Below are 25,358 nucleotides of genomic sequence, written 5' to 3'. Positions count from 1 at the left end.
ACCATACGCTACTACACCTTCTGACTAATTACTTCCTGAATTTCTTTCAGGTAGGCATTTAAGACAAAAAGTTCTCATCCTAAACTTCCAATGCTTTCTAAATGTCTAGTGAGAAGAAGCATAATAGCCAACAAAAAAAAAAAACAGTTAGCTCGCAACTATTAAAGAAGCTTTTTACATTTGGCTTGAGGCTTTAAATACTAAACATACACTAGAGACTGCTAAAAAAAAATTGATTCTTTGCGTTGCAGTGACACAGGATGCCCAGTCACGGGTCAAGATCTCATTCTCCCAAGAAAGCAATTGGTTTACAGCTGGGACTGGAAGAGAGCAGAACAGTACTATATTCTTTGTCATGCAACCTTCAGCATTACAACCTGACAGAGGGGGACTCTTGGCCAATCTGCCAAGGTTATAACCTGCACTTTCGGCAGGAACTATTTATTCACAGCAAAAGGGACCTTCATCTGAAGGACAGAGCCCGTATTATGGGCAGGGTCAATCTTATTTCTATTGAATAAAGGTTAGCTATGAGTTTTCAAGGACTGCATTAAAAATCCTGGAATTTTACAGTACATGACACCATATCAGTGCATTAGCGTTGAGAATGAACACAAATATCAAAGTGGACTGTATAAAAAAAAGATTCCTCTATGATTTCTATTAATATAGACACTTTAGGGTATCTTTAAACTCTTCAGTGTTGTACGATTAAACAACTTTTCATTGCTTCACCTGAAGTGCATACATTCACAAACACTACAGCCCAGCATTTCCCAAACCCTAGGTTGCAGCCAACACAAAATAATGGAATATCTCCACTGACTCACAGTGAATTTAAAGGTGAGGTCTTAGAAGTGTTTTCTATCTATTGAAGCATCTGCTAACATCAAACTAATACTAAAGTAAAAAAGCAAAGGATGTGAATTCTGTTGCTCTTAGCTCTCATAGACCCATCTATAAAAGCTTTAATATTTCAAAAGGACACAGTACTATCTGCCACAATAGCTGTATCTGTAAACACAGAAGAATTTAACATTCATTCATTCAGCTTCAGCCATGAATTTTCTCACTTTTGCATGTCCAAGTTAAGAAATAATTTTAAATGGACACTGCCTTAGAAATACAAAAATCTTACAATATTAAGGCTAGTAGAAAGCATCAAGGGACATTTTCAGTAACCGTTGTTTGACGTGTTAAAGATAAATGCTGTAGGTTTCACGTGAATACAATTACAGGATTTTCTTCCCCAAACTTTCAGTCTCTTGCAAAGTAATACCAATGAACTTGACAAGACATCAGATTATATTTGTCAGCTTTAATGATATATATTTATTTTCAGTCAATCACAAAGGAAAAAATCAACTTTTCTACCTAATATTTCTACTTTTCTTCACTGAACACACGGATTGCAGCAGCAGCAGAAATTTGCTAAGAATCTTTCAAAACGAATTTACTGCCTCCAAATACAAAGAAGCTCAAACAAACCATGGATCTCACAGCGAGATCTGCGACCTACACGTCAGGACATTGCATGCAGTTGGGATTTGGTTATCAGAGTGATTCTGTCCCAGATTGACATGAAAAGGTGACAATCCAGCAAGATGCACCTTGTTCACGCGACTCCTCTCCCAGTCCTCCACAGTTCAATTCATGCTTTCCCTTTTACCAAGACCCAGCTCGTTATAATCTCTCTACCCATGCAAACTAGCAGATTCATCCTAAAAATAAGCAAGTATACGCATAAATTTATTCTAGCATTTTTCCTCAGTCGATGCAGTGGGCTGCATCCTGAGCTTGGGAAGTCGTACCAGCTCACACAACAAATAAGACCGCTTCTGGAATCACACAATGAAGTCATTTTCCCTTCACACTAACAGAGAATGAATAACGAATGAGATTTAAACCTAAGACAGTTCTCCCCATTTTCAAGAAAGTTTAAATAATTCTATCTGTGAAACAACAACAACAAGAAAACCCAATTCGTATGTCCAATGTTTCGTTTTAGTTCTCCAAAGACAATGACAATACCAGGAAAGTTACAATTACCGCATTTTCTACTATAGCTCTACTTTTGTTTTTAAAATTTTGAGTTGCTGTTTGTTGGGGTTTTTAAAACTACGGCGTTACTTCATTGAACAAAGCATTAGTATCTGTGCTGCCCTGAGGACTCAAAGGCATAACTTCAGCACATGATTTACTACCAAATGCAACTCCACATGTACGTTGAAGTGGCTGCAGTAACACCTGTGCAACCCTTTAACTTTGCTCACTGCAAACAATGCTTATGCAATGGCAGTTTGTGTGTTCTGTAGTTTCCCCAATTCCACTTGCCACGAGAGTGCAAAGAATTACACAATGAAATCATCTGAACTGCAGAGAAAGCTATAATAGCAGTAATAACAAAGAAAGCGCCAAATTAAGTCATTCTCTGGATGACAAATTTTCTTGGTTTGCTTTTAGACTTCTAGAAAGGTTCAGCGTACGAAACTTTCCAACAAGTCTCAAGGGTTACACACAACCGCATAAAACCACTCTGAAAGAAGTGGACATGCCTGGAAGTTTTGTTAGCACCTAATATCCTCTGTGCTGATAATTATTTCCAGTTACTTTAAAAGGCCAAGTTAATGATTACACTCGTAGTAACAGGTGTGGATTATATACAGCTGGCAGAAATCCCTTCCTCTGCTAAATTATGCCTCATTGCTATTCACCTGCAGAAACAGGAAGCCAAATGCCTTCAGGAGAAGATTCAGACACAGAGCTAATGATTATCCACACAGGTGTGATACAACCAGAAAACATAGCCTGCCAAACATGACACACCCTTATGAAGATACCACCATTTCAGATGGTTTCAGGCTAGCATTACCCAAGGACACACTTTATTTCCACTTTCTTAAAGTGCATTTATACTCACCTTTTAAGGGCTTGAAGCACCTGTGCTCACGCCAGACTATTTAACATTGCTTCTGCAGCAGTGGTACAGTGGTATCTTTGGTGACACTGAAGAGTTACTTCAGATAGAAAAATCTGATCTTCCAGTCCCGGGAGCCTGTAACGCTCTCTGCACAGCCAGGCGACGGTAAGACAAAACCTTCACTCTAAGAAATTAGTCTTCGGTGGGAAGACAAGCGCAGTCTGCCAGAAGGTGCCATCAGGAAACAATTACATACAGCTTCTGGCTGACAATTTCAGGATTCTCTCAGAGGCTGTCTGGGGGCCCATCTCGCCTTTTTACCAAAGGACAAATGAAGCCAATTCTCATTAAACTACAGAAAACTCAAAAGTGCCCAGCAAAAATATGGTCAGGGTTGAAATAATCTACCAATACTGAATATGTTCCATATTGCCACACCAGACCTTCCCTTTCCTACATCTGCTGTAGGATTAAGAGGAAGGAAAGTAGTCCGAGAGTTTTGCAAGGAAGGTTCAAATTATTCAGGCCAGCAATTAATCTGTCAGTCCAGGATTAAGCAGCTACAGGCAATGAGGAAATCTGCATCAATATCTGCATTGTTTTAATTGACTTTTAAATTGTCAAGTAATGAAACGCTGCTACCAGAAGGACAGATCCAAGAGAAGAACCTGTCTCATGGCAGCCAGCTGGCAGAGGCAGGAATTAAGCCAACAGCTACAGTATCAGTCAACAACAAGAAGCCTTGCTCACACACAGGGTAAGCAGGCTGCAGACAGAACACCAAGAGAAGTGGGATTTAAAAAAAAAAAATTAAAAAGGCAAAAAAGCAAACACTTCTTCCCTCTCTTCCCTCCCCAAACTCATGAGGTGCAGTGAAGTATACTTTAACAATAGAGCTGGATCACTAAATAAATTACTTTTTCCTATCATCAGCAATAAGGATGCTCAGGAGAGCTTACTAACTGCAGCTCTGCTCCATGTCTAGTACTAGCTTTTGGGTCACAGCTAGCTCACGCTGCAGGCTCAGCAAGCTTGCGTGTGCCTGCAGCATGTAGCACAGCATAGCCACGATGCTTCATAAAAAACCACCTGCCTAATGCTAAGAAAACCTTTAGATAACTTGCCTATAACTTTTATCTAAAACAAAAGAAATATTTCAGTGTCACACCTATGTTAGACACCCATTGTGGATGCAACACTTGCACATCTAGACACAGTCACAGAACCAAGGCTGCCCAAACTTTCTTGATTTATTCAGGGTACTGCCACTGTAATTTTGCAACACACGCAGCTGTATCAGCATGTTTCATACTTGCTCCCATGTGTGACCTCCTTCAGAACCAACATCACCCAGACTATTCTGCTGCACATTGCATCCTCAGGCAGCAATCGATTCTCAGTGTTAGCAGGATGCATTCAGAGGCAGACTGGCAAGATTCCCTGTGAGAGCTCTTTCCAATTCTTGCAAGCCAGTAGAAGGGGGGATAAAAAGAAAACAAAATGATGAAATGAACAGTATCAACTGACTGGTGATAACCCCCTTGACCCCTAATCGGAGTCCTCTTGATGTGCACGGGTAATTCTATTCAGTCTGATCTCCATTCTGCTGAAACACCCAGGTTAAACTGAGTGTGTCATTTCCCAGATGTTACTGAACTTCAAAGCCTGGTACCCTCTCCTTCCACACACCCCTCTTACATGGAAACACGTTACCGGTATATTCAAGCAAACTCCATGCGTGTGAACGCTGTTTCTGAAGAGCTTGTTGCTTAACCAGCGAAAGGAAAACTCTCCACCTCTGCAGATAAGAAACACCTATGTGAGAGAAAGGGGCTTTTATCCAGCAAGCCACAAGGCATTTCTTTTCTTGAGTGATGTGAAGTTTGTGTCTTAAATTTACTAGAGCTGCAGCGGGGACAAAAGGAGCCTTTTCAGTTTGAGTCTTCAACTTGAGACAACACTATTTTGCTTGGCCTATGACTCTACAGCTCATAACACACTTGTTCCCATGTTCTCAGGCTAATTCTGTATATCATTAACAGTATAATTAATGATATCAATATATGAACATTCAGACCACCCAACAATCTACAATCCAAACATAAAGCCAAGCCAATTAAACAAAGCTAATGATGCTAGGATATTATACTAATGGAGCAGATTTACAATTTCTGAAACAGCCTGCTAAGATTATGCGTGAAGTTTTTTCAATTCCCCTAGATCTTACTCTTTCGGTCATACTCACATAATTGATATCTTTTTCATCTCTGGGGAATTTACTGTCAACTTACAATGCCCTTATGATGCAGATATTATCCTCATGTTGGTGCCATCATCATGCAGATTAAATTCAAATGTACATAGTTAATACACAGCTGAAGTAGATGAGTTTCACCAATCCCAGCTACAGATGTTAAAGCTCCAGGCTTCAAATCCCTCTTTTGAATCAAGCAGAGCGAGACTGGGGTGTAAGTCTCTCTAGACCCTGAGGAATCTCGTTTGGTCAGTCATTCTCTTATTTTATACAACAGGAAAACTGAAGTATGCTGTTCTCACCCTAGGAAAAAGTTCACAGAAGAAAGTCTAGTCAGAGTCACCAGCTGGATGCTTCATTTCCACCTTTCATACTTTCTGTTCACCTCCCAACCCACTTTGGAAGTGGGAGGTGCAACCTGCCAGCCACTACCACTCTCTGCACTGTGCGGTCAAAGCTGAATGCCGGACTCAAGGCTGAGAATCCCAGGAGGCAAATGCAACTCCAGGTGTTGGTCATCTGTGCCTCAAGGGCTATAGTCTAAGGCCACACAAAATTGCAATGGCAATGTGAGGACTGTTTTAGCAAGTTTGGACTCATATTTCAAGTCTTGGAAATCCTCAGATGCCAACAATATCTGAAAGTTGTCCACAGAGCACCCTTTTGTGATACTACTGATACCAAAGAACTATTCTGAGCTGAGACAGTTGCAGACTGGCACTTTTGACTAAATTAATTAAAATTATCACTTCTGTCTGTCATTGTTCTGATAATGTAATACCACAGCAACAAATGAGAGGCTCCAAATTATACGCGTGACACTGAAAGGAAGTGCTTAGTTCCTGTATATACAAACTTCAATCTACTGCAGGATGGTCAACAGCATCTGTTACTATAATATCCCACATTATTATATCCATTCAGCTGAACAGATCATAAAAAGATTGTTCCATTAGCCATCTTCCTGGCATAAATCTAGGGAAGTTGCTGAGTGACCATGACCGAGTACTAGCATAAATCCAAAGGATTTGGATGGATGGTTGTAGCTAAATGCCTGAATTCTCCAGTGGTAGGAGCCTTATGTGGTAATTTCCAGGCTCACATTTTTAGCTACAGAATTATACATGCGTTTGAGCACTCTGAAAAAGGTGACAAAGTGACATGTCATACACAATTATGTTTGTAATTGCCAGTCCAACCATAGGCAAGTCTCCTTCACATCTTAAGCCTGCTCTGAAGGCAATCTGTGAAGAGCTATTTTAGCATAGCATGGATGTATCAGAGTTGCACAGCCCATGCTCACTGTACAGCCCATCCAGAAACCAAAAAGGGCAAGAGCCATCCTTCTGCACCAGAAAAATTTCTGCATGACAAAACAGGACATGCCCAGGAAGCTTAGATACTAACTGAGGCAGAGCTGTGTATGCAGATCTGATCGGTTCTGCATGAACTAGAGTTTGAGGCAGTAGGAACACTGAGAGGAAGGACGACACACAATTTTAGCCTGAACCCCAGTAAGTCCTGCATGAAATGCCAGGGGATGAAGAGGGAAGGAAGGCTTCACTCCGCATTATGAAATGTCTTATCTTACTTCTCAACAAAGAGAAAAGGCATTTTCAAGGAACTAAGAGATCTTGTTTCAATAATCAGCTTTGCAACAGGACTTCTGAAGAGGCAGAGGTACTTCCCCCTGCCCACTGTAACTACAAAAGGGTAGCTAATTCTCCCCTTACAAAAAGGCTATGAAGCCAGAATGATTTTTGCCAGTTAAAGTAGGAACACTGTGGAGACAATTGCAAATACATCAGACATATTTCAGTCTACAAGTCAGAATAGCCAACTTGACCTCCAGCTTTCTGTATCTTACCTATACCCCCTTCTTATATACTCTTGATTTCAGTAAAAATATCGATTTGAAGTTCAACGTATGTGAAAGAGGGACCTAAATCTGGATATGCAGCACGCTGACATGCAAAAGATACTGATATGAGTTGTCAGTGACAAGATACATCTGCAGTCAGTACACTGAAAACCTACTTCTGGCAGCAGAAAAAGCAGTGCCACTTTTCAAACTGATTTTCCACGTTTTGAAATATACTGTATGCAAGTCTAATGAGAGAAGCTCTTCACCTCACCCATCTAGCATGCATGACACCATTATACTCAAAGAGTACTACTGCAGCGTCTCTGACAGGCTCTTCGCAGCAGCTTTCACTGGCAAAAATGTCTATAGGTTTCTGTCTTCTGGTATTCTGCAAAAGGGTACAATGCAAAGCCAGAGATTTACCTCAGATAATTTTGACTATGACATTTACTGATAACATTCAACATGAATAAGCCAACTTACTCTGCATACAAGTAGTTTATAACCTACTCAGAACCATATACTGCAGCAAGGATGTACTTTGCACCTACAGAAAGCACACTGCGTATTGAGTTCCTTTGAATACAATATTGACAGGGCACTGATAGACACTTATTTAAAACACAATTGCTAAAGCATTTTTCTTTGCTGTCGAGTACTGGTTACTTATTAGCCACCTCACTGAATTATGGACCATTGTATTATTATAACCAATCACATTGCTTTTATCTTCAGGGGAACAGCCTCGAGCTAGAGAACTGAAAGGCAAAGTTCCAGCTCTCTTCAAATCCCAAGAATATCATAGCAACCAGATATTTTCCTGGGGCAGGGGAAGCATATATGATATTTAATGATCCAGCCTAGTCCTCTACTGTGGTATGCGACTGCTAGGAAGAAGATGACAACTTCAAGACTAAGACAGCCCCTGGAACAGCACTGTTGCTGCCCAACACGCATTATGTCAGTTTCCCTTCCAGCATGTCTGGGAACCCTTAATAACAGCATGGGCTAGTGATGGAGCAAAGACCTGGTTATGGAAGAGTGGCTGGCAGAAGTGCCGGGCAGATGACTGTAAGATGAGCCATTGCAACATGGACTTCAGTGGCAAGGGAAAAGACAGCTCAGGAAGTCCTGAGTCTTACCTTCATTTAGAAGAGTGTTCTTCACAAACAGCATAATCCTATGCTTATTTTGCTGTTTAGCAAGCAAATCTGGATTAAAAGCAGAAAAAGCACCTGAATTATTTTATTTATTTCTTTATTTTTAGGGAAACTACACAATAAAGCTACCTTTTGTAAGATACCATATTGTTCTTAAAGTTCCCTCTAAATACAGAATATTTATTTTTTTCCAGTCTCAATTTTTACAGTGCCTAAGATAAATTACATATGTTTCTCTAATGGCACTCCCTGCATATTCTTTTGCCATATTCCTAACTTTCAGACTTGACAGTACTTTTTATTAAATAAGGCCTTAAGTCTAACTGTCCTGTGTAAACCCAGAGCAGCTAGAACATAAGACAAAAAACTTGCTTCAGAATTTCATTACTGTTTTAACAGGGGCATCAGTGAGCATCACGCAGTACCAGACATCTGTACTCTGCTAATCAATATTTTTATTATTACTCTTGTTAAACAGCACTTACTGCTGCTTATAAATCAGAGATAATCAGTTCTCTGAGTAGTAAATCACCTGTCCATATTATCCATGGCCCTCTTAAGTGAGACATATTGTACAAGTAAATATATTACAGTTTATTCAACATACTGTGATCAGCAAGACAGCATTTGCCTAAGGTCAGCTGCAAGTTAGCTTTCAATTAAACAGTACTTGAAATAGCTGGCAGTACAGCTGTGCTATATTGGCTATCAATCCACAGACTTCTCCAATTTTGAGGCACACTTTGTCATCTGGATGGTGTCTGCATAGGTTGCAGCCACAGCGGTAGCAAACAGCTTGGTAAAGCTCTGCAGGCACACTGTGACCAGCCTTGAAATGAGGGGTAGGTTGTGGTAATCCCCAGCCCCCAGACAGGATAAGAGCTCTTTGGGATGTGGCACGGTGGTAGAATTTCACTTTTCATGGATAACTGCAGCCTTGAAATAGCAATGTTATATGTAACCCCACAGACAAAATTGTTATTGGGCTAATTGGACAGCCAAGTGTTTAACACGCCCAGGAGATTCAGGATTTAAATATGCTCTTCAACCACTAACAGTTCTCCTGTACAATAGTGCGTCTTGTTCCTTTCACATGATTCAGAGTACACCCTGGATAAAGGCCTGTGCCAGTCTTAAAAGCAGGATCAATCTCCACACTAAAAATTCAGGTACTGGAAATTACTTTTCCTGAGATGAATGAAGACAGAAACCTAAACCTGTATGTCACAGTCCCTACTTCTTTCCCCCAGCACGAGTGCATGAGGAATGACTCAACATCAGTAGAGCTACAATGTCATAAACTAGGTATCAGAGATGAGAACATATGCCTATTATTGGTTTTTGTTAATCAGTGTAGGATGGGCAATGACATCAAGAAGTCATAATATGCTGGAAAACTTGCCTATGTGGAAAGATTAATTAGAAAAAGTAATGAATACTCATTTCCTGTCTAGTGAAGAGCACTAACTGAAGAGGTGAAAAAGGAGGTTTGCCTACTGACAGCAGTGCATGTTCACACATACAAAAACACAGCCAGGGGAAGGCACAGCCACCTCAGACACAGTGTCCCCTCTTTTGGGGGTCTGACATCCTCCAGAGCTAGTTCAGAATTTTAGTAGCAAACTGCTGCCTGTGGAGGAGATACAGTAGCACAAAATATCAGGAAAACTGAAAGCCAGGCTGTAAACAAGAGACTGTACACACCACTGGCAGAGACTGCCTGAAGATTTTACAGACCTTCTAACCCAGCAGAATATTTGGAGAAGACTGGTGATATAAACAGCATCTGTATAGTTGGAAACACTCAAAAATAACAGCCACACAGACACAGAGTGAACCTAAAACCCCTGTGATTTGTAGCATGAAGTTGTTTGTGTGTCTTCCCAGTACTGCAATATATGTTGAAAGTTGTCATTAAAGCAAAGATTGGAATGAAAGATGATTCTCTAGAAGAGGATCCTACAGAGTGTCTTCTGTCCTTACATACTAACCCCAGATCAAAAAGGAAGGCAGCACTGTACATTATTACCACTGTACATACAGCCCAAGGGCTTTATCATTTCTGCTCTGTGCGATGCCAACTGCAAGTGTGCAGTACTGCTGTAAAATACCAAGACTGTAGGAATAAGCAAAAGACAGGCAAGGGAAGCAAGGGCAAGTCCACATTTTTAATGGTTAAAAGCCTTAAATAAAGTAAGGCAAGTATTAGCGCAAAACTGACTTGTATTGCCAGTCACTTATGTTTCAAGAACTTCTTTCAAATTTCTTAAAAAAAAAAATTTCTAAACACATTTGTCACTTAGCACTGACTACCAGTGGAGTGCATACACTCACACAGGAAGATCACATGTATTGAGACAGAATATATGTTATCATGATTTTCATTGCACTATCTCTTAAAGAGAGAAAAAAAAAAAACCCTACACAAAAACTGAAAGCACAGTGGGGAAGGGAAACAGCTAGGATATGAAGAATTAGAGAGAAGTATATGAACTGGCAGAGCTTCCGCAGAGAAGGCAATCTGACAGGCGTGCCGAGAGATCAGTTATCCTCCCAGCAATCAGGAAAGCTGATGTCCTAGAAGCCAATTTTTGAACTGTGCTAATAATAGGTCAGTGAGCAAAGCTGATGCTGCATATTCAACCAAATCTATGTACAAGCTGTGGGCGTGAACACAAGAGACTTTTTTAATTAAGCTGAAAAGAGACTGAAGGCTAGCTTATTACACACCATTGTCTCCATTTACCACAAGCCCTTCTCAGCTAGGAGACATTAACATCTCTAACACCAAAGCAAGCGTACTGCAGTGGGTTGGAACCACACTGTACCAGGTGCTAATCAGGCAGTAACACGGTGTCCCTGCTGCAGCCCTACTCACAGAGGGCTTCTCAAATAGACCAAGTCAGCGCAGAAGTGGAAACAGGCACAGGGACGCAGACCAGCCCACTGCTGAGTTACAGCGATTCATGACCAAGAACAGGCAAGTACCCCGGTCTCCTAACTCTCAGCTGTTTCCTAGAAGTGCACATTTTTATTAGTTAAGGCCAAGTATATACTGAAATGTGAAATGACATTATGACCTGATGAGATGTGAATGGTAAGAAAATTCTTATTTAAGTCACATAGCATTTGAAAGTTTGACAGGCATCCATTAAAGAAGTCACTTTAGTGTACACTGGTCAACTGGGCCACAAATTTTCTTCACTGAAATATTTAAGCTCAAAATTCTAACAACAAAACAGCTTCCAGCAGCCAGATCATGAAGGTCCAATTTTTTTTAATGACATTTAATATTTACTGTTACCTACAGCCAAAGCTTACCAAGTCTCAGCCCATCTGAACAGAAGACAACCTATAATCTCATCTTTATAGGAAAATCACAACCCACTTTCAGTTAGACAGCAAGGATCATATTCTTGCATAACACAAAATATTTTAGGACTATTCTCAGTACCTAAGAATTCAACAGTACCTAAATGTGAATGACTCCTGGGTCATCTTCCCTTTTTCAGTTCTTTGGCTTCTTTGTTTCAGAAACTGGACCTTTGTCATGGATGAAACCCAAAATTCATTTCCTATTCCTGCCTCCGTCACAACAATAAGGGACGTATTTAGTAGTGGGAAATGCTTATTAGAGATCTTCTGTTTGATGTAGTACCATTTCCCTAATGGGCCTTGAACAATTTCCACGTTTTGAAAGCAGAGAGATTTCCTTTTAAAAATTAAATCAGCCGTCTGATGGGAAGTTGACCTCCATGAAATATTTCCTTCAATTTTCACTCTCTGTGGCAATCCCCTACCACTTTCCCCATCTTTTATTCCACTCACATGCCAATTTTTAGGTGGTTGTGAAAAAACATGAGCTGTAGCTTCCAGGTGACCGTGAATGGTTGCTAGGCTGACTCCCCTACTGCTTTAACTGATAAGCCAGAAGTTTTCCCTACTTCAAAACAAAACAGGCTCTTCTACCTTCAGCAAATCTCTGTAGTATGAGCCAGCAATGAGGCAGTGTTCTTCACTAACAAAGGCACTGACACCCAGTTCTGGCATGGACTCATCAGTATAGGTGTTGGCTCATGCACTGTTATTTATTTCTGAACTCCTAGGTACTGCCTTTAGAGCTACAGGTGAGGAGTTATTCCTATATTAAAGAGAAAGCAAACGCACGCAGGTGAACTTCCCAGGACTACCACTTGGGCTACTATCAGAGCTAGCAGTTCAACCCTTGAATATTTTACCCTCAGCTACTTCAAGCCAGTGTCAGGACCCCCAAACTGCAAACTCCTGTTATAGATTAATTAGCTTCTCCACTTTTGACAACTTTACTTTTATCCTGTGTATCACAAGTGCATCTTCACTGGAGGAGGACCTCACCTTTAAGATTTCACTTGCAGTTTCTGCACTGCTCAGCCTAATGGTTACAAGAATCCCTTAGCAAGGAGTTGCATCCTTGAAGAGATTCTCTTCCATATCCTGTTAAAAGTGTGACAGATGCACAACTTTGGATGTCAGTATTTATGCACCATTTTCTTATCCAAAATCGACATTTGTGTTCCAGCAATGACATCCCCGGATTCAAGCTTCTAATGCCACTATGACAGCTCCTAATGTTACATCTCAAATTCACAAATCAAGGTGGCTGCAAAACCCAGGCAAAGACCCAGATTATTTGCTCTGCCACCACTGTTATTTTACTAGCTGCTTCACATTCATTCCTAATTTCCAGTGTCATTGAGAGGCAAAACTCCACATCACCACAACTCCTTGTCCAAGTAGAGTCTTCATACAGACTTCCATTGAAAGCTACTCTGTGTCACCTATTCCAGCACGTGACTGACTTGTTTTGAAAGAGATTCCAACCCAACTCCATCTAGTTGTGCCAGAATACTAGCATCACCTCCGCAGGACCTTGTCTACCTTCAAAAGCCTGAAAGCCCTCACTCCTTAAATTTCTGGCTGAAATATAGCGAGCAAACCCTGCCCTCAAAAATCAGAGGCAATCCACCCATAGCTAGCTGATCAGCTCAAACACACAGTAAATGGATAAAGGAATAGTGTCACATGGATCAAGTCTTGAGCAATGCCTTTTATGGAATGAATTTAACGTCTTCAATTGGGAATGATTAAAATCTGGTATCACGAGGGTACTTCTGATAAGAAACTTTCCTAGCTTTGGTATTATTTCTGTTCATGCCAGTTTGACACCAGAGAATGTGCGTACGTAGATTATACACAATGTTTTTACATGTCCATGAAGAAGCACCACAAGTACTAGAGCACTGAAACACAAGTCATCTAACACAGAATTTGCTACTAATAAACCAAAAAACCCTACTCCATGAAGACCTAAATATACAACTCTTTCTCCATGCCTGGTATTCTACCAGTGTGGTACATGGACCTAAGTCGTTCTGACTCCTGTGTTTTAGCTAAAGAAAAGGCAAATCTACCCGCATGACAAATCGTGTGATAGAGGCCCATGGATCCAATATTCATTAGCAAACAGTATTAATAAGAGATATTGACTGCTGAAATGGTAGAGATGCTAAAAGAATGAGGAAGATCAGCGAGTTTTGAATTGTAGATGTTAAACTAATCCCTTATGCGGAGAGACATGCACCATCTTTTCTCATTCAGTTAGTATTTATAATCTCAGTTCTTCAAAGGGTCTACTTATTTAGCTCCCCCACCCCCCCTTTTATGTGCCAGGAAGAGAAATGTGAACACATGCTTAATGATGGACTTTCTGGATGCTCTCAGCAATGAGATGCGTCACTCAGTAACCTTGCTCTTGAATAAATTAAGCCAAACAGTTGGGGTTTGGAGCATGTATTTTTAAACCTAGGAGCATTAAATATTACATTATTCTCATTAAATTATTAGGTATATTTTAAATACTGATTTATTAACTTCAACCTTCATTGTATGCTAGTCAAATGTACTGTAAACCATATAAAGATGTAATGAAAAGGTCTTTGACCCATAGGGCAGTACAAATAGCAACCCAACTGTTTTAAAGCTGCAATTCAAAACAGCCACAAAAGATCTCTCTTAATAGCACAGCCAAAACCCCCAGCAGCTGGAAACAGCCACCTCTTCCTTCATTTGGATGAGGACAATGGGATTGCCGCAGAATTTACAAACATGCTGAAGCCAGGCCTAATCCTACAGAATCCTATGTACTGCTGGCACAGCCCTCAGGCTCCACTTCACACATTCACTCTGCGGTCTGGGTTGGGTTTTCAGACCCAAAGAAACTCATGATCACCTCCAGACACAAAAAGGGAAAGGACCTTCCAGGTCAGAAAAATCCTCTCCTCTTTTATCATAACGAACTATTTCATGCAGTCTCATGAATGAGAAAGCTCCAGCTCAAGGTACAGTATTTTTGCTACAGGCTCTTGCAGCAAGCTCATATTCTGTGGCTGAGCTACAGCATATTCATACCAGTTCTGTCAGCAATGTTCACACATAAAAACAGGCCTGTCCCTGTAAGAGAAGAAACTGCACCCGCTCCTTCCCCTGAAAATTGCAAAACTGATATTACTAAAAAGTTGTACAGATTGAATCTCTCCGCCTTTAGATATCCTCAGCCAGTCAGTCTGAGCAAGCCAGAGCTGGGGGAAATACTTGGCTGTAGGTACTTCTGTACTGCTTGTGGTCTCATCAACCCACCTTCTCTCAAATACACGTAAAACCTTGAACTATGAATTGGGCAAGCTAACCTCTGAAACAGGCTCCTTCCTGATAAACCATTCAGATGGACTGCACTACTGCTCTAATGGCAACCAACAGAGGAGGGAAGCTTCAGCCACACACCCCCTCCCATGGACTAAGTACCACCTCAGCACTTGCAGTAGTTTCTCAACACAACCTTCCTTTGGACAAATGGGATCATTATCTGTTTACAACAGCATTTCTGCAGAAGGCTTCAGAAATCAGTGTTCACTCCCTAGGACCTGACACTTAAAAGTTTAGCTTCATGACACAGACTGGTAGCTGACCTCTTTTCATGGTGCTGTGGATAAGACTGGGTGTGCATCCTCTAACCTTTTCAGCATGCTGCCATGTCAGCGCAGTACGCCAGCTTTAAAAATAAAGAGGAATAAGTCAGCATGCGCGAGTGAGATGAAGACAGCATATTATATCATCCTCAGCCTTTTAAAATACTAAATGTCTCCACCATAAAAGCAATTAGTTGCTTTCTTCCTTTTACTCAGCAGTGTCACAACTGCACTGACTCAATGGCTAAGTGTCTTCCCCTAACATCCATTTGATTGTGTAGCATAACTTCCAGCTAAAGGATGCAAGAATAATAATGCACAAACTGTCTGACAATACATATTTCTCCTACTCTGCCTATGCATCCATTGATATATTTATTCACAGACAGAAATCAGTCTTTCTCTGGCTTGGCTTTGCTTTGCTAGCTAGGCCAAACACACCAAACACTTCCAGACTCTTCTCATCTCCTGAGAAATGCTTTTTCTTATCACTCTTTTATTCTGGTAGACCTTCTCTTCACCTGGTTGAGTTGTGATTTATCTTTCTTCCAATGAAAGAAATGGCTTTTTTTCTTTTTTAAAGAATTAGCAAGGAATTGAGATATGTTTTACTCAGGTCATAAAAATATGACAAAGCAATGAATATCGTCTGGCTTTGCCAGAGTTAAAAAACATTACAGAAACAATAAGATATAACAGATGCTAGCTTGTCACATTAATTAATTTTCTTTTTTAAAACCCATGTTGAGAATGATTCAAGTAATAATATAAAACCAGCCAGCACTCTGCATACAGATGAAGCAAATATTGCAGAACCTTTAGCAACAAAAAAAATAATTTAATACTGAAAAATACAATTAAAATCAGAAAGGACACTGCCATCTGTTTAAAACAAAGAGTTTTAAATTTCCTTGTTATCTGAAAATAGCAAAATGCTATGCTTGACTTTATTTTGAAGGATTATCTTTACTCATGACAGTAAAATAGACTTAAACATGCAAATAGACTGTAAGCATGTCAAACTGCAGGACACCACATTATTATTAGCAAACTGTAAGATCAGAGTGTAAACCAACTTAACAGACCTTCACTGCAGGTACGACCATACTAGGATGGGCAGTGAAGGTGAACCTAGCGCATAAAAATCAAAGAGAAATAGCCCGTGGTCAGGAGAACCTGTATGTGTTTTCGTCCTAGGCTACTGTTTGCTCTGCTGATAAAGTCATTCAAACAGAGAAGTTTGATGAACCACATCTTAACATAGCTCTTGTTAATGCCCAAAAGCAGTTGTGCTGGTCTGGGGTACCTGGCACAACACACTAGAGCCAGCCCAAACATAATTAAATGGTCAAATCACACACATTCATGAAGAAATGAGCAAGGCATATGGATACTTATTTTACACGTAAGGAGCCTTGAGCAATTAGTTTACTGTTTGTCTTGCCTGTAAGTTGTCAGACATCCACTCTGCTGCAAAGCAGGCTTCTGGGGGCTTTGTCCCTTCAGCCTGCCTTCTTTCCAAGTTCTCTTCCTGCTCTTAGAAATAAATGTGGAAAGGACGGCTCTGCTAGCCTGGCTGCCACTGATATCTCATACCACAAGAACGGCCATACTTAGTCTTTCACATGTGGCATAATGTAAGCAGCATGGATCTGAAACTACAGACCTAGGATGATTTATTAGGAGCATATGGCTCCTGCAAGCATTAAATTTGCTAACTTATCAGAATGCTACAGGGGATGGCAAGTGAAGAGTCCACACTGATCCCATATATAAAACTTCTTGGTAAGAATTACTTTACTGGCAGCCTTTTTGATCCATCATCTGTTTGCCTCCAGCATTATCCAGACTCACTGGTTGGGCTGCGAACCCTGGGAGGATTGCTGGTTCATGGAGAACTACAAGATGGGGTTGGTGACACTGATGGAGGGCTGCACTCAACATGCATCTTTACCAGGAAGTTTGAGCTCTGACTGCACGAAGAACAAGCTAAAAGACTGTCCAGATACACTACTAGACACCAGACACAACATGTTATTTTCCTTTCCCTCCAACAAAGAAGAAACAGAAAAGGAAGGGCACAAGAAAACAACTCAAAAAGCAGCTCAGCCAGCCAACAAGTTAGAGAAAGCTACAGAGCTACAAGCACCAGTTCCCTAAGCTAAATAAAAACTTAAGACAGGGGAGCGGCTTTTTTTGCTTTGTTCTCCCCTCTCCTCCCTGCCCCCAGTGATTCATGTGATTTTTGTGTAACCTTACTGATAAGGCAACCACAACCAAAGAAGCCAGGTTCCTAATTTAAAAGCAATACCATTATCCAGGCAGTAATTTACTGCTTTGCACAGTGTCTGGCAAACAGGTAACTCAAATGGCTAGAAAGATGACTACTACTCGTGCCTTGTCTCCATATCCACTCGTAGTCCACTCCCAGGAAAATGTGTCTGACCAAGGATGCTGGCAGGCAGGCTTCTCACCGTTCACCACTTTGTTTAGCAAGACCCATCCTTCCATACCCAGAAAATAACAGGCCCTGGTTATGACAAAAGCATTTGCTTAAAAAAAATAACAACTAGGGGAAAAAAGAGAAAGCAATCACATAGAGGGTGTATTGTCCTGATATTCTTTCTTTATATAGTTCCACTGTCATCACAGGATCATTTCCTACAACGAGAAGGAAATGAAGATAATTTCCTATATAACCTCCTTTTTCAATATATTCGTAAATTCACAATAAACATGAACCCAACCATTCTCTGCAGAAGCAGAAAGTGGCATTTCTGTCTTGGTCCCTATATTATCAGCACCCCAACAGAAATATATTTACTGTCTTTAAATAGACACTGCTAGGATGGGGTTTAGAAACAAGCATCATGTAGTTGTCACGAATTCTTAAGCAGAAAAAATCCCTCTTGCTGCCCTTTAGAGAGGCTTGATTTGCAAGTTTAAAAATAAAACTGACACTTACACCTCTTGAACAAATACCCAACCTTTTAAAAAATGCTCTGAGCATTTTAAATACATTTTTTCATGAATATGAGAACAACAATTCCATAAATAGCTATTCTTTACAGAATTGCTTCAAGACATTGTTTTTACAGACAACAGTAGGAAACTGAAGGTGGTCTTAGTGCCAAACAAATTAAAAGTGAAATAAACTCTCCAATCAACTCTGCGTTTCCATTTATTATTACAAAGTTCGCCGTTATTTTTCGGCTTATACAATTAGTTTATGCAAGGGAAGGAACAAAACAGAAGACTACACTGTGTTCTGGCATAGCTACTGGATTGGTGTAAATCAGTCATATCCTTCAGCTTCTGAGAACATTCACTTTGTTTCTTTGGGCAGTAATTCAACAACTCTGGACTGTCAACAGATGAACCTGCTATTAACAACCACCACCTTGTACAAGCACAAGCAAAGAAAGGCAAGATTTTTATTATAACTCCATGATGCGATTTCCAAATACACTGACTCAAAACTGCACTCCATCTCCTCTAAAAAGCAAACATAGGAAGATAAACATGATCTAATGTAATAGCAAATTGCCTGTACAGTTTGCACATTTAATGGTTGCTAACTCCTCAAGCAATTTTTGCACTGGTATCTAAACATAAAATCAACAGGAACTCCTGAAAAACAGCTGCACAACTGGTAAGCCAGGTTTCCATAGACAGAATACTACAAGTCCATTTTTAGTCATTTTGGCATATACTCCAACACGAGGCCAAAACTCAAGTGCTACCAAGTTCTAACACCACTTTCAGCAGGGAACTGATAGAAGCACTGTGAAGTACTTGAAAATTCATCTATTAAAAAAAGGAGGGACTCATTCAGTTCCTATTTTTGATACAGTATTTTGCTGCAACAGTGGCAACAGTAATATTCTACTTTATGTCTGACATGGTGTATGAAACAACTGCATCCAGCTGCTCAGGGTACTGACACTTTTTCACCCCGGTGCAGCTCCACAGTCTTCAACAGCTGGAAACATGACAGTGCTGATTTCAAGGGGTGACAGGGATGTGAAACAGGAGTAACGCAGCGGTGAATCAGGCCATGAGCTTTTCTAACAGCTCCCCAGCCACAATACTGACCTAAGCACACAGGAATGTTTTTTAAAAAAAAAAATTAAGTGTCCAGCAAGGATTAGTGAGTGCTTGGTGACGTGGCCCACCAGGCATGGCCGGGGAGCACGTGGCAGTTCACTAGGAAGAATTCAAAGGGAGCTCTGGCCTCTGGGAATTCTGGGCCTGCCATGCACCGCAGCCAAAATTCTCAGTGTACGGCAGGCAAGACAGCAAAACCACAAGCCAACCATGAGCCACAACAGCATCCCAAAGGGATCCTTGCCTGTAAACCAGGACTATTATACACCTTACTAGCCATCAGATCATTAACATGGCTGGAAATTACCAAGTCTTCCATTCATCTAAGCTTTGTGCACCAGGGATGAGCTGTATTTGCTCCCCAGAAGAGCACAGGAACACATGCTGATGTAATGCTTGTCTGCTGTGACAGGACTGGCATGTGAAGCCTCCCAATTCCTGCCCATCACACATCACAGAAAACAAAGAACCACTCTGGAGCAGGAACCTTTCCTCTTACCTTATTTTGATCTGTCCAGTAAAAGAAAAATCCCTGTGGATCTGTTCTCAGAATGATTGGAGTCACAACAGTGGAGTCCTGGAAGAAAAAAAAGGACAAACAAAAAACCCATGTCAGCACACAACACACATAAATATGTACTAACTGCTTTGCCACCCATACTAATGAATTGCAACATCTAGAAATTACCCTGAAGGTATCACTAGCAAGATGTCACTAAAAGAATTTAGTATCACCTGCCTAATCTCCATTTTTCTGACATAACATATTTCCATTAGTGAGAAGACAGCACTAAATAACTCCAGACTTGTCAACACATGGAGTTACTCCAGAAAAGCTGGAAGCAGATGAAATGAAACAGCCATAACACGCTGTTGAACTAGAGCCCACATAGTAAAGTACTATAGTTCTCAGAAACCCACTGCTCACCTTGATCCAAATTAACCTTCAGACATAGACAAGAGCTAAATGCCTCTTAGCTTTACTTTAACATACAAAGACTGAATTTGCCTAGAAAACCTGGAATAATATCCACTACATTAAGACTTTTGTCAATTACTTTCCATTAATATTTTTCTACTTATTCTACAATCCAAGTATGAAGATTTTAGTAATGGAAGTATATATATTTCACCCGACCTCCAAATCCGTTGAAAACCTGTCTACTCTGGTAACATCCATAGCTCAGGTCATTTAAAACCAAGCATGTTTGTTAAGTACTATAAGTAAGGCAGCCTGGTTTCCTGCATACATGTATTCTGACTGACAGCAGGTACCTGACTCAGGAGATACAAGCTCTAACCGAAGCCCTCCCTGCAGGTGGGCATTCATTACATCTCTCACCCATTGCGACTCCCTGGTGCCTAACAGTCATTGACATCAGTGCAGCTGGGTCTTAATAGGATTCCTCCTCTCTTTCCTCTACCATTTTTCATGACATCTGTAAAAATGTTGTTGTCTTGAGACCTCCACCTGTTTGCCAAATTCAGTTTAAAAGTTATGGAGGGAAGCACAGAAAGGAGAAGACAGGCAGGCAGGCAGACAGAAGAATTGCTTAAGCCTTATCTCCACAGGAAATCAGGCTAAACACACAATTCCTCCTCAAAAAGGATGTATATTTCTGTTAAAGTGTTACAGATATATTACAGCTTTAGCATTCACTTAGTTCCAAAGCAGCAATATGTGAGGTCAGTCTATATTCCTTTAAGGAAAAAAATGGGCTCTAATAGGTTAAAATTTAAATCAAATATATTTAACTGTATTTTTTGTAAGTGTAAATAAAGTTGACAGAAGTAACATTATCATAAATAAAAGAACCCTAACTTACACAAGTACCATTTCCAAGGCAAGATAACACTCATCTATGTTATGCCACCAGTACAGCCCTCTGTGACAGAGTACCAAACTCCCAGCAATGGGCATCTGTGAAACAGGGAAGTTGAATTATTCCCAGTTTACAGCTGGAAAAAACGAGACCTGAAAAAGCTAAGCAACAGGCCCAGCACCAGTCAGAAGCCTGCAGGGGAGCAAGTGGAAGAATAAAATGGAGTCAAGCATAAAGCATATTTTCATCTCAGTGCAAGAGAAATACAAGTAGAAGAGCACATGCTACACTAAGAAGAAATACAAGATCGAACCCTTTATTGAATGTTAAAGTCCTCTTTATAAACAGATCATCCAGGCTGTGGATTAACTGTGCCATAGGTACACTGACACGCAAATGGATGCCACGTGAGGTTTTGGAGGCTGATAATGAGTGTGGCTGTACCAAAGCCAGGTGATGCTACTGGAACATCCCAGTAGGATCAGAGCTAGTCCACATAGCGCCTTCGTTTCCTCATTACAAGAGGGGAGCATTGTATGCGCTTCCCCTAAAAGAACAGACATACAGAATTTGTTCCACCTTTTTTTCTTCCTGTTTCTCCAAGGCTCCTAGTTATCTTGTACACCTGAGAGTCAGGTACTGTTTGAGTGCAGCAGGCAAATTTGTTTTACAAAAATGCCAAGTTCCTGTTGTCCTAGTTGTCTAGATCCACAAGATGCTACAGAAGTGTTCTCAAACCTCTGCCTTTCAAAAAGGGAAAAAAACCCTTTTTTCTAGCTTATTTCATTATGTCCCATGCAGCCGTAAATGCGTAAAATGAGGAAAGAAAAAGACTAAGTGCCCTTCTGCCTTCGGACGAGACCTACACAGATTGGAGGTGGGAGGGGCAGAGAAGGAAGTGATGGGAAATGGACTGGCATGAAGTGATTATGTCTAGGATTAATCAATTTTGCTGGTTAATCATTTCAAATCAGTTACTTCAACCCAAAAGCTGTTTGGATTTGTGTGTGCTGATGACATAGAGCTGTCAAAGTAATACTTTTGCAGATATGGGTTGTAAAATGTTGACTATAATCAGACTCAAAAAAAAGTGGAGGATGAGGGGAAAGAGGCTTCAATATCTATTAGGTGACATAAAGGAAACCGCATCACAACAGAGAAAATTGAGTCTTCAGATCCTCTGTGCTCCAGGAAGTTGTTTGTTTGGGTTGTTTGGGGTTTTTATTTTGTTGTTGTTGCTGTTTTTAATCAAAAGGCCATTGTGCATTATGCCTCTTTTCTAAATTAACTACACTACTCTGACATTAAGCATAGCACAATTAATGTGCAGATGAACATGAGAACCCCACACTGTCATGCTGTATACAAACACAGGATCTGAGAAAAACTTTGTACGCATAACTGTGTAACTTGCGTCTTAGGAACTCTTCCACACAGTTAACAGCAGCAATAAAAGTCATGTGCACCGTGTTTTATATATTCTACAAGCTAAGAATAAACCTTCTAAGCCCTTGCCATCAAAAGCCACACTCTTTAGTTCTGGGTGTAAAGGAATGGAAATAAAGTTCTCTAGTCAGCTCTGCAAGTCCTGCTTCCCACTCCACATGAATGTGAAGTGCTTTGTCACATGGAACAGGTCTGTTGCTTCTACACTGCTCTGCAATCACGGCTTGCAAATGCAGGCAACAATCAGAAAGATACAGGAAAAAACACTTATACAGAATACATTCAAGAAGAGTGGTTCAAGGCTCCAAAATAGAAACATGTTTCAAATTACAATTGTCTGGTACATTTATTTACAAGTAGTATCACACTATATGGGAAAAACTGAGGTTTATTACCCAGCAGACACATCTGCAGTCATTCATGAGAGCATCCTGAAGCCCATTAATTCCTCACCCAAAGAGCCGACCCATCTCAACTCCCCTGAACAGATTTACCAACCATGCACAACTCTGAAGAAGAGGGTAACAGACAGGGCACAAAAGATAAAGGAAAAACACAAAACAAACCAAAAAACTCAAAGGACAAATAAATAGAGAGCAGACATTCATTTCTTCCCTAACCCACTCAGATACAGAATGTGAGAGTAAAACAGAGGGAAGGGTAAAAGGTCAGTGTTATGCATCTCTATAGCTGACAGGTTTGGAAATTAACAGATATTTAGGTGTCTAGTAGGGGCATAGCTCTTACCATCCTCTGAAGGTCAACAAAGCAAGTGGCCCTTTGGGTAGCAGCCCCAGTCTCTTGGGACACTTCCAAGTATGTAAGAAAAGAAGCAGGAGGAGGCAACCAAGGCAAAAACAACATGTGACCAAAAACGGGAGAGGAAGAAGAGAAAGGCAGAGTGTCCCACTCAATGAGGCAAATGGTTGTGGGTTATCAGGCGTTTTAAATGCCACCCATGGGTGCTTGTGCCAGGCGGTGGCTTGGTTTCTGACAGATTGCTATTGCAAATTCCTTGAATAAACACATTTGGAGTGGCCCTAACCTGGCAGTCCCAGTGTGCTGCATATCACACCAGTCTAAGCTTACACGAATAATTTTTTTAAAGGGCTTTTAATTTCACCTTTTAAAGTGCCCCACCTTTTTATTTGATGACTTAGGGCCAATTCTCTACTTTCCTCCAAATTCACAGCCTCAAATGAGTATCATGTGTTCTATACTTATTCCATTAAGTTTCCTCCTAATTGGCTGTACAGCCTCAGACCATGCATTAGCAATATTTTTTATTTTCTACATTTAATCAAAAAGGTTTCATATTTATGCCCACAAAGTGCCACAGAGAACTCTGGAATCCTTACTAACCAGGCACAGCAGAACACAGGCATAGAAGATCAATGGACAAATCCACATTTAAGTGCCTGCCAGGTAACCATTCCAAGGTCTGATTTTAAGTGTGGACCCTAGACTACATCTAACATCAGTGAGCAAAAGTGCCACCTCCATTTTAATATTACTGACCAATAAAGAGTACTATACAAAACCAAACAGCGAAGAGGGTGAAAGCCTTGGTTTAGCTCCTTCCTAACCATACACCCATGCTTCCTACTCTTCAGAGCACCCCCATGACCAGGCTGTGCCTCCAGCCACAAGGGACAGTGGCTATTCCTCAACTGTCACTGGTAAGACCTGAAGAGACACGAGGCAATAAAAAAAGGCTACACAAGGGTGCACCACTCTGCCGCCTATGTCCTGGGCTTTGGCCCTTGCTCCCAGAACTTCCTGTACTTTATTCAGTATGTATTAAGGCAAGGGTGCAACACTCTTGCTGCTATGTTTTGTGCCAAACACAGTTCAGTGCAAAAATGATTAGAGAACGTCACAGGCTGGGACTAGTGTGCCTGCAATGCAAGTATTGGGTCAATCCTGCAATAGATGAAGAGTTCCTAATGGATCTTGAAAATACCTACAGGGGAATGAAAATTTACATGTACTTTGTCAACTAGCAAGACCATGAGTCAGATGAGTATGTGTTCTAATAAATCACATATAGATAATGATGATGTTTCTTAGAAACAGCTTCAGTCAAAATTCACAGATTTTAAAAAGAAAAGCAGACCAGACTTTACTTTCAGCTCTTACAACAGATGGGGCTCACTGCACTACCTTATTAAGACAGACCATTGTTTCCTGGTTTTACCTCAGATTTTTAGAGACATCAAACATCCCCAAATATAGCATGAAAACTTACACATATCATTATTTCATTTGCTTGAACCTTCTCAGAAAGTTTCTGCAAAACTGCTTCCAAACACAAAGGTAAGAAATACAGATTGCTTCTGGCAGAGGTAAAATATTCTGCAACTTTTCTTTCACTTTGGCGACAGGGCTTGAACCCTGGTTGAACAAAAGCATAAGGCTGTGGGAAAGGTGTGAGGAGAGTCCCTGCAAAGAGTTTTCTTGCCACCCCACAAGCCAGGGGGATTACAGGCTTGGGGAGGGGTGGGGGGAAGAGGGGCCAGGAAAGTTGCTGAAGAGAAGGAAGAGCAGAACCACAGTTTACAGATGGTCAGCAGATATATTAGCTGTTAAATTCCATAACAAATACACTAGGTGGGCTCAGAGTGGAACTAAGCAGGATTACCTAATCAATCAGCAGTATGAATTTCTCTGGACTGAGAGGGAGAGAGTACCTGTCCCCCCATTCTGCACCACACCACTGAAATAGTTGGGAAGGGTAAAGAAGTCCTCTTTTACTGAGGGCAGAACCACCGAATCTGCCA

The 25,358-nt window shown here is 40.7% G+C and overlaps 1 protein-coding gene across 8 annotated transcripts in view; it reads right to left on the bottom strand.

Annotated features, from left to right (window-relative positions):
* The window catches only part of PLCB1 (phospholipase C beta 1), a 407,677-nt gene that overhangs the window by 375,643 nt on the left and 6,676 nt on the right, over positions 1 to 25,358 (bottom strand). For all 8 annotated transcript variants that reach the window (XR_012659744.1, XR_012659743.1, XR_012659745.1 and 5 more), the window contains exon 2: positions 19,809 to 19,886. Coding sequence is in view for 5 of the 8 variants with exons in the window: in XM_075088215.1 (XP_074944316.1) it covers positions 19,809 to 19,886 (78 nt within the window). In the remaining 3 variants the exon portion in view is untranslated. The remainder of the gene's footprint in view (positions 1 to 19,808; positions 19,887 to 25,358) is intronic.

The sequence above is a fragment of the Phalacrocorax aristotelis genome, chromosome 3 (assembly GCF_949628215.1).
Source record: "Phalacrocorax aristotelis chromosome 3, bGulAri2.1, whole genome shotgun sequence".
NCBI lineage: Eukaryota > Metazoa > Chordata > Aves > Suliformes > Phalacrocoracidae > Phalacrocorax > Phalacrocorax aristotelis.
Note: the sequence above shows the minus strand (reverse complement) of the source record. Positions and strands in the feature narration are given on the sequence as shown.